The sequence below is a fragment of the Gadus macrocephalus genome, chromosome 7 (genome assembly GCF_031168955.1).
Source record: "Gadus macrocephalus chromosome 7, ASM3116895v1".
In the NCBI taxonomy this organism is placed as follows: Eukaryota; Metazoa; Chordata; class Actinopteri; order Gadiformes; family Gadidae; genus Gadus; species Gadus macrocephalus.
The window spans coordinates 5,934,127-5,944,692 of NC_082388.1; the positions used below are offsets into that span (position 1 = coordinate 5,934,127).

At 42.9% G+C, this 10,566-nt stretch overlaps 1 protein-coding gene across 1 annotated transcript; it reads left to right on the plus strand.

The window, feature by feature from the left end:
* The first annotated feature begins 330 nt into the window (after positions 1-330).
* LOC132461285 (uncharacterized) lies at positions 331-9,126 on the plus strand. The gene is made up of 7 exons (XM_060056330.1): positions 331-4,105; positions 4,218-4,651; positions 5,972-6,031; positions 6,310-6,378; positions 6,559-6,782; positions 7,211-7,370; positions 8,828-9,126. The coding sequence occupies exons 2-7, from the start codon at positions 4,495-4,497 to the stop codon at positions 8,968-8,970; spliced, it is 813 nt and encodes a 270-aa protein (XP_059912313.1). The 5' UTR covers positions 331-4,105; positions 4,218-4,494; the 3' UTR covers positions 8,971-9,126.
* The last annotated feature ends 1,440 nt before the right edge of the window (positions 9,127-10,566 follow it).

The following is a 10,566-nucleotide window of genomic DNA, read 5'->3' on the forward strand; positions in this document are numbered from 1 at the left end:
TAAAAGGGCTGCACTCGAAGCCGAAAAGAGGGCAAGAATGAAGCATGCGGCCAAACAAAGGCGTCGGGCACTCGAGATCCTGGTGGCAAAAAAAAAGAAGTAATTCTGTCAAAATGACAATGAAAATGTTGTTTTGTTTGTTGTATTAATCCGTTACTCTAGCTATTGCTAATATGTTTACAATTCAATAAAGAATGGAGTAGAAATCTTTGGCCCTTTTCATCATTGCGCCCCTTCCATGGTCTCATGTGGGATCGGCGCGCGCACCCAACAAGTCGCCGCGATGTACTCACTTTTTTGACCCTTCACCTGTTTGCATCCCTGATATAGCGGACCACTGGTGGCGTTAGGACGGCAAGCCACCGGTGGTATGCCAACTGTGGCTCGACATCGGACCACTGACAGTTACAAAACACACATCGGGCCATCGGCGGATTTTGGTAGGTAATCCCCGATGGTGTGCGAGTACAGCTGCACTGTCAAGGCGGTGGCATGCCACCTTCGGACCGCTGGAGGCCCGCTACTGTTACCACTGAGTTAGTTCTACTCATTCAATATGCGCGAGGGTGGCGGCTTGCCACCCTCGGACCGCTGGAGGACCGCTAGACTCTACCCGTTTAATAACGGAAAATAACGGACGCCAGCATCAAGACTCGATCCAGACATAGAATGACTAGGTAAGTAAAACATCTCTTCTCCATATCTCCGCTGTTTTAATTAAATATACCATCATTTTCATATATATAAAAAAAAAAAAGTAGCCTATTTAGACCGTTAGTCTGTTTCCAAAATGTTGCCTTTTTGTTGTGTGGCATAGCGACATTCTCTGACAGCAAGACAACTTTGTCAACATACCGGTAGGGTACTGGCTTGTATAGTTACCGTTACCTCAATCGTTTGACTAATAAATTAGGCCAGTAGGATAAACAAAGTACATCGTCTCGTATATAAGTGGCTGCGCTGGAATATTTTACTCACGCATGATAAATGTAAACAAACAAACAAAACCAATTTGGCTAGCCTTCTGGTGTGTGTTTCTCGACAACATCGTTGCTAACTAAGTTAGCAACTTACTTGCAATACAATTTCCCATTGGAAACCTAGTAAGTTGCTAACTGGTTAGCAACGATGCTATCGCGAAATGGGGTATTGATCGACAAGCAGTTTTAGATGTCGTGGGTTGATGGGCAAAGACAAATCACAGTATGACTTTTTCGAAATTAAGACTACTGGGGTTTATGGATGGCGTATGAGGTTTAACACAGGTCCTGTCACCAAAAAATGGTTAATTACAGCTCCGTTTTAGTTTCACCAATTCTGGTAGGCCACCCTCTCTCGAACAAGCCTTGGCTGTTATCATACCCATAGTGCTAGCCCCACACATTTCTGTTTTGTGTGTGTGTGTGTGTGTGTGTGTGTGTGTGTGTGTGTGTGTGTGTGAGTGAGAGTGAGTTGATGCAGCTGTCTCTTGTGAAGAACAGATAGTGATGTGTTTTTTCTCTCTCTCTTTATAGGTGACCAACAACAGTCTGTAGGCATACACTGTAAGGTAATTTAGGAATTTAATTTAATAGGCAACACTCGTGGCACAATGTCCAGTTACTGGAGCAAACGTAGAAGAATAGCTAGAGGGGTGGAAATGGATTTACAGAGCCTCGCTTCCTCTTCAGCAAAGTGTGGGGGGGAAGGGGTATATGAAGTGACTGAGGGTAGTGGGGACTATGTCCTACCAGGACAAAGCAGGACAACAGTGTGTGAGCTGGCCCTTTCAGGACAGAGTAGCACTACAGTGTGTTAGCAGGCCCATGACAATGATGATAATAGTGATGGTGGAGTGAGTGATGACGATGATGATGATAATGATGATCATCATCATGACAGCGACGACACACAAAGTCAGTTAGCACAGTGGGCAGTTAGGAGAAGGATCAGCCATGCTGCGTTAGGGGATCTACTATCCATTCTGTCTGGCAAAATTCATGGGTTGCCAAAAGACCCAAGAACATTACTGAAAACAAAAACCACTCATGATGTTAAAAGTGTTTCAGGTGGTACTTACTCTCATTTCGGTTTTAATGACGCCATTTCGTCTCATCTTTCCAAAAACAACAATCCTTTGCCTTTAACAATACAAGTGAACATTGATGGCCTGCCCCTCTACAAAAGTTCAAATGCCCAGTTCTGGACAATTTTAGGACTAATTGAGTGTTTCAAAAATCAGGTACAAACAAATAAGGATCCTTTTGCCATAGGAATTTACTTTGGAAATCACAAACCGACAACCCTTGACTTTCTGACAGACTTTGTTAGTGACGTACGTCTTCTGGAGAGAGATGGTTTCTGTTACCAGGGTGCCTCTGTTTCAGTCGCCCTGTCTGCAGTAGTTTGTGATGCACCTGCACGCGCGTTTGTCAGAAGTTCAAAGGGTCACACAGGATTTTTTTGCTGTCACAAATGCCATCTAAAGGGAGTAACCTATCAGGGTAGGATGACATTTCCACAATTTGATGCACCTGCTCGACTAGACAGTGATAATTTGGAGGAATTAAATGATGATCAGCATTTCACTGGATTTAGTCCATTCAGCCTTCTGTCCGTAGGAATGGTCACACAGTTTCCCCATGACTACATGCATGTGGTTTGCTTAGGGGCAGTGCGGAAACTGTTGTACTTCTGGATGAAAAAACCATTACACACTCGCATAGGTACACCTGCTGTAAAAGAGGTGTCAACTGAACTCTTGCGCTATCGTTCCCATCTTCCAAGCGAGTTCTACCGTAAGCCCCGACCTCTGTCCGAATTTGAGAGATGGAAAGCTACTGAGTTTCGCTCATTCCTACTATATACTGGGCCAGCATGCTTAAAGGGTAGAGTGCCGACACCAATTTATGACAACTTTATGTTGCTGTCTGTGGCCATGACCATCTTACTTAGTGTCACCTTGTGGGAGATAAGGCAGACTATGCCCACACCCTACTCTTGGCATTTGTAAAGCACTGCAGCGAAGTCTATGGTAGGGAGTACGTTGGGTACAACATGCATGCATTAGTTCACCTTAGTGCACAAACAGAGAAGTATGGAGTGTTAGACAACGTATCATGCTTCCCATTTGAGAACTTCCTTGGGCAACTAAAACACATGATCAGAAAGCCAAACAAGCCCCTAGAACAGGTCATCCGCCGCTTGTCTGAGAGGAGCTTTAAGTCCAGCGAGTGTGTTACTAGTGTGACGTCCAGTCTATCCATCGAGCATTTCAGTGGCCCTGTACCACCTCACATTAGTGTAATCAAGCAGTTCAAAAAAATGACTGTTCAGGGGGCCGTCATCCAGGTTTCAGCCAGTGACCGTTGTGTGGAGCTAGCTGGGGGAAGGATAGTGGTAATTGACAACATCGTAGTTGACAACAAGGCAGACGTCCACATAGTGTTTAGGCCATTCACAAAGCTCTGCAACCTCTTCCACTGTCCCCTTGAATCCTCTGAAGTTGGCATCTATCATCTATCTGCCCTGACACCCCAACTGCACCACTCTAGCTGCCCACATAAAGAGGAAATATGTCCTGCTTCCAGTTAAGGATGGTTTTGCTGGGCTACCAATGGTACACCAGTAGGACTGCTGTTTTTGTATGTTTGCGTAAGTGTCACAGTTTTGTTCAGTTTTATCAGCTGATATGTTGTATCTGCCCATATCCTAAATCTGATGAATGGATTGAATGTTTTAGAAATTATAGTAGATCATTTTGTATTCACAAGTGTCCCAACTCATGTGGAATTGCTGTAGCAATTGTTATTATATTATTATATAGGTATTGAGCATTAACATGTCACTATTTCTCCCTTCAACAGACATACAAGATACATCATACAAGAAAAGATATTTTTATTGATTTTATTTATTTTTATTTATTAAGAAATGTATTTAGTTGTGTCCTTCCCCGAGGAGGGGTTCATTTTTACTGTTCCCAACACATGGATTGCTTCCAATAATAAATGCTACTGGCCACCTTACACATCCCAAGAAAAAGTCAAGAAGGCTGCCTTAGCAAATGAATCCCCTGACCCCCAGACATGGACCTTGCATCCAGTGGTCATACTTAAAGTTAAAGGTAGGATTTGTGTATATTTACACATCATAATGTAGTGTTTTGCTTTGGGAGAAAATGTTTCAGGTTAACTATTGGAATGTTGTTTGTTTGATTTTGTTGTCGTTTGATATAGAAACGTATGAAAAGGCCCACAATTTTTATATGAAGGCAAAAAAAGGAGTCATTGGATACCACCGATGATGATGTGAAAAGAAAAAGAAAGTAAGATCATCATATTTTTTCACAATGATGTGCAATATTATATTAAAAGGGAAGAAAATCTGGTACCACACGGATGTCTTTTTTAAATAATAATAATACTTCTTATTCGGTTGGTTATTTATAGAAAGGCGGAGTATGTATTAACATGTGTAACATTATGGCATTTATAACTAATCATCAATTCACCAATGATAATACCCTTAACTTTTTGTAATTTGTTATGTTTGTCAAATATGAACATTTCCCTGCCCGACTACTCCAGTGAAGACGATGACAATCGGAATCTCCCCCCGCCTCCAAAAATCCCAAGAGCACCAGCAAAAAAAACAACTATTCCAAATTCAGGTTAGTGATCTCTCTGAAAAGAAATTCCATTTTCTTTATATTTATGCTTTGTCATGGTCTCTATCTCCTCTCTCTATCATGGTCTCTTTGACTTTTTGTGCACACACATTTGCCACCATGCCCTCTGCATAGCATTGCTTTGTTCATTTTATAAGTTGCTTTAAAAGTGCCAGTTAAAGGGGTAGTTCGGAATTTTGGACATAGGGCCTGATTCCCAAGTGAGCATTGGTATTCTATATCACTGGAGACAGTTTTCAACACATTTCATACAGTCCTTCTAGTTGCAGAGTTCGCTCGTGCTAGGCTAGCGCAAGTCAACGGGCAATGCTAGCCTGCTATTAAAAACAGTCTTACCCACTCCACAGTACACCCGAGGTAAATCAATTATAACGCCAGACTATAGATTTAAATGTCTGTGTTGATAGAATAATGTTAGAAATAAAACTAACCTTGCATCGCATGAATCATCGAGGGACTACTCTCTCAGCAGAAGCGGAATTTTACTATGCGCTGGTTAGTGGTTAGGTTTGTAACCGAATCACGACAGAAGAACGTAAACAGAGAAGCGTGGGACAGAAGCGCAATTGAACGACTAGGCAACATGATGGTTCAGTGTGCTTTTAGAAATTGTAGAAATAAACGGTATGGATGGGCACCACAAAGTTTCCACCAATTTCCAGTGCGAGATCCAGAAAGGACTCAACTGTGGCTTGTTGCTGCTGGCTTGGACATCAAAACACCGGCTCGTACATGTACGGTTCGTTGGATACAACAAATTCCTCATAATCGTCTTCAAAAGCAGATGCATCGCTAACTCCTCCAAACGTGGGCATATCTTGTTAATTGAATACGCTTATAGAATTCCTTCGTTCACTGTACTCTGCGTTTGTAGCAATGACAGCGGTAACCTAGGTATCAGTCCGCCGCTGCCGTAGCCTACGTACAGGAATATAAACACTGCTGCTGAGACCCCGCAATTCCCTCAAAATGCAATGCAATGCAAGGTTGGTTTTATTTCTAACATTATTCTATAAACAGACATTTAGATTTATAGTCTGTCGTTATAATTGATTTACCTCGGGTGTACTGTGGAGTGGGTAAGACTGTTTTTAATAGCAGGCTAGCATTGCCCGTTGACTTGCGCTAGCCTAGCACGAGCGAACTCTGCAACTAGAAGGACTGTATGAAATGTGTTGAAAACTGTCTCCAGTGATATAGAATACCAATGCTCACTTGGGAATCAGGCCCTATGTCCAAAATTCCGAACTACCCCTTTAAGTGTAACTTAACACGCTTTTACTTTTCCAATCTGTTCAACAGAGTTGACCACCGTTACTGCTCTGCCAGTAGCACCACCGCTCTTCCGCTTCAGCCATGCCGGTAAATACATAATACAGTGCACAACAGTTGACAGTCCACACCCCTCTCCCTCTCCAAATGCCAGCTGCTTTGTTCATTGTGGAATGAGGTGTAGTTAAATGTGTTTGTGTTTTGGAAAGGTATTGCATTACCTTACTCTCCACCTTTTGCTTTGGTAGTATAAAACATCTTGATGGTAGTAAAAAGAGAACAAATTTAGCACAAATTGTTGTATGAACCCTGCCATTGCAGTAATCATCTCACTAAGTATGCCTTTTCATTTCCAATCTGTTCAACAGAGTTAACAAGTCAGACCACCACTCCTCCGTCAACTTCGCCCACATCTCTGCCAGTACCACCCCAGCAAGGTAGAACTGCATTTTCATTAATCTGGCGCCAATATTAAGGGAGAAACAAGCCATGAAGGCCTCATTATGTGGGAAGGACATTCATCCCTGATTAAGTCAGGCAATTTCAGTCTCAACTTCTTTACATTACATACACTTTTTGTGTCATACCAATTCTAATATATATTTTTTTATTCATAGATTTTTACAGACTTGTTCTGCAGCACCTCCGCACAATTGAGGAGGAGCTGAAGGAGGTGAAGCAGCAGGTGGCGGTCAACACAGCAATGATACAGAGACTAGGTGGTGGTGGTGTGGCAGATCTCGGCCTTGTGGAAGACACCAACATGCCATTGAGCAATGCCGAGGACCTGGACGAGCTGGAGAGGCGGCTTATATCTGATGTGGACCTAAAAAATCAACTGGTATGTCTTTTTAAATGTTTTGCAATATGATTATTGTAGCTATACAATTCCTAGCCTGGCTCTCGTAATGAATGTGGCTCTGCCTTGCTTTAATGTTGACTACTCAATGATTCAAAAATGCCATTCAAATCATGGAATGAATGCCGGGAACTGAGACCATGTGTGCATCTGAAACACCTGTCGCGTTTCACATCTGTTTTCCCTTCCCCACTACATTTAAATGTTGACCACGTCATATTAAAAGCCAGGCTATCCACGTCCTTGTTGTGTTGTTAAACTTGAATCTCATTCCCAAGTGGAGCGTTGTGTGCTGAATACATGACATGTTGTCCATTTTTGTCACCATATAGCAAAACAGCTTAAGCCGAAAACAGCTAAAATGTTTGACTGGGAGTTATGCCACTGTAATTTTGGTCTTTGCATTTCAGGTGAACATACTTGCTATTTTGGGAGGGAAAACCACCAAAGACGCAGTGAAGAGGATGCTGGGCCGGGCTTTCAGGAGGTCCCTGGCGCTCCAAATTAATTGGACTGGCGCAGCTGGAAAGATCGCTTTCAAGTCCCTAAACCTGAAGAGTGTGTTGCACAGTAAGTGATTTTGTGAAACTATTGTGAATGTGTTCAAGTATATAACCCCTGGCAAAAAAAAAGCATTTTGTTAGGGCACGCATTAGGGCATTGACTTTTGCCCAAAAATCATATTCGAAGTTCGTTTGTTTATTAATATTAATATTCGAATATATTCGAATATTTATTCATAATATTTTGACCATTAAATGCCTTCAGTAAGACCTGGGCTGAATCCCAATACTTAGTACATACTATTTCTGTTCAGTGTCTACTGAACAGAAGCGTTCTATGCAGAACGCTTCTGACGCAGAACGCTTCTGAACGCTTCCGAACACCGCCGAAACTCCACCGGATGTTTGGAGATGACGTATCTCCCCTCAGATGCCGGCAAAACTACCTTGATAAGTTACCTGTTTTCCGTCTTGTCATCGTTGCTATAAAATAAAAAAAGGCTCTTTTTACTTAATGACTTACTTTACTTTTTTACTCTTTTACATGACTATTTTTTCGCCGCTTTCTACGACGTCTTTCTAAGCCGCTGTTGGTAGTGTCGGGTCAGCCATCACTTCTTCGTTCGTTACCAGACTCCGGTTGCTTTGTGGGATAGCGTAGTGACCTACCGTTGTATACTGTGGCGGTAGTACCAATGGGTAGTACGCATTCTTTAACGTTTTCCGTACTACACAATGCGTACTGAGCATTCGGACGCGCTATATTTGTGGCGTACTACAAAATGCATACTATAAGTACGAGTATTCGGATTCAGCCCTGGATTGGGTTTTGCGAGGTATGTTTACCGGCGTTGCTATGGTTACCGGTCTTGCGTGTTCCAACGGTTTATTGGGTTTCTGATAAATCGCTGTGTAATCAATACTTCATTCACTGCCTCTTCCGTGGTCATTACAATATTATGAATAGACTGCGTCGGGTTCTCCGACGTCTCTCCCTCTTGGCCTGCCCATAACAGGTTCGAATATTAAGGGCTGCCTAATATTCGTTCGAATTTTGATTTATTTTTTGATATTCGAATTATATTCGAATTACGAAGTTCGAAGTCAAAGCCCTAGCACGAATACACATTGATGAAGGCAGACATGAAAGTGCTGAACATTAAAACTGAACTTTATTTAACTACTGCATCCTATTATACATGTAGGCTGTCTGCGTATCTTTGTGGTACAGAAGAGTGTTGAATGGGGAGCTTATGTAGCCCCCGCCTAAACGCATGGCATTAAGGGGAAGTGAAGTTTATATACACTACATGGGTTCTACATTTTTGTTTTCTCCCAGCTGCGCGACACTAGCTGCGCACAACTCAACCTCTGATTGTTGGAAACCGCTGTCGGTCAAAAAATTTGCTTACGTGGTTGGCTGCTGGTGTCTTGCCCCTCCTCACAACACCGTGTTTATAAACACGTGAATCCATGTATATTCTTCCATACACAACATCTCACTTACTCTTTGTTTTACTACAGGAGCCGTTCGGAGAGTGGTAACCACAGCCACTGAAGAGGAGCTTCAAAAAGAAGTCTCCCTGTATTTGAAGGGGGCGGCTGACAGGGAGGGAGGGAGAAAAGACAGGCAGAAAAGGGTGGTGAATGGGGATGGGGAGTGTTGAGCCCATGTTGGCCATATGCTTATGAAATAAACAAAATGTATTGAACCTAATAGCCTATGTGTGGTGAGTCTGTGTAATAGTTGCTGAGGATATATGTTTTTGTACTGGATTACTAAATTATAGAACACATTATAAGGTTTCTCATCAGCAGGCTGTCTTTACCTTGGTACATTTTGGTAACTTTGGTAAGCCCAGTAAATAATTGTAATTCTTTTGATTGAGGGCAAATGGAAAGTGTTGTAATGTATTAGATGACTATTTTAGTACATCATTTGAATTATTATGGCCATAAATAAGACCATAAAGGCCATAAATAAGGCCAATTCGAAGCTGGTGGCCCACCATCGGTTCTCTGGTGGTTCGCCGGCGGCTCAAAAGCGGCACAAGGGCGGCCCTTTATCTGCAGCCGCTTTTGAGCCGCCGACGGACCACCAGAGAACCGATGAGCAAAACTCCAGCGGGCCACCGGTGGGTACCGCCGTTGGACCGCCAACTCTGCCGCTGGTGGGCCGCCAGTGGGCCGCTAACCTAATGCTATCTGGGAAGCTGCATCCCAGCTAACACACGACCAGACGGCAACGTTGCCTATACGTCGCCATTTGGTCATGGCAACATTACCTCCTGGCAACGTTGTGGCAACATCGCCACGACGTTGCCTACAGGAAGTTGCCATAAAGTAAACAAATAACATTGCCGCGACGTAGTGGCTTGGTAATTTTGCTAACGTTGCCACTTGGTAGCGTGAGTGACGTTGCCACAACGTAGTGGTGTGGTCATTTGCTAACGTCGCCACTTGGTACTGTTAATAACGTTGCCGCGACGTAGTGGTGTGGTCATTTGCTAACGTTGCCACTTGGTAGCGTGAGTGACGTTGCCACAACGTAGTGGTGTGGTCATTTGCTAACGTTGCCACTTGGTACTTTTAATAACGTTGCCGCGACGTAGTGGTGTGGTCATTTGCTAACGTTGCCGCTTGGTACTGTTAATAACGTTGCCGCGACGTAGTGGTGTGGTCATTTGCTAACGTTGCCACTTGGTAGCGTGAGTGACGTTGCCACAACGTAGTGGTGTGGTCATTTGCTAACGTTGCCACTTGGTACTTTTAATAACGTTGCCGCGACGTAGTGGTGTGGTCATTTGCTAACGTTGCCGCTTGGTACTTTTAATAACGTTGCCGCGACGTAGTGGTGTGGTCATTTGCTAACGTTGCCACTTGGTAACGCAAGTAATGTCACGGCTACGTAGTGGTGTGGTCATTTACTTACCGTGATGTTAAACTTCAGAATTACACTGGCTGTTTGTGTCCAACACAAATATTAGGTTAAATCAGAAAATGTCACCACTTTTATTGTTTATTTACTACTTAGTGATGACTCAATTCCCACAACAAATATTTGTGCTCAACTATGTTGACCATCCAGAACTACATAACAATTCTCATTTCCACAAACTCTGACCCTATTGAAAAATATAAATGAAATATAATCAGACACTGAATTGATGAATCATTTATTTCAAATGCATATACAGGGACCAAATCACGACAATTCCTTCCATTAACAAAACAATTGAAGTAAAATTCATGCGTTTCACGGA

Bases quoted from the DNA above. Each gene is read 5' to 3' on its own strand.
- LOC132461285 (XM_060056330.1), top strand. From the start codon at position 4,495: ATGATAATACCCTTAACTTTTTGTAATTTGTTATGTTTGTCAAATATG. The intron at 6,379-6,558 runs GTAGAACTGCAT...TTTTATTCATAG, and splicing joins GCCAGTACCACCCCAGCAAG to ATTTTTACAGACTTGTTCTG. The intron at 6,783-7,210 runs GTATGTCTTTTT...TTTGCATTTCAG, and splicing joins TGGACCTAAAAAATCAACTG to GTGAACATACTTGCTATTTT.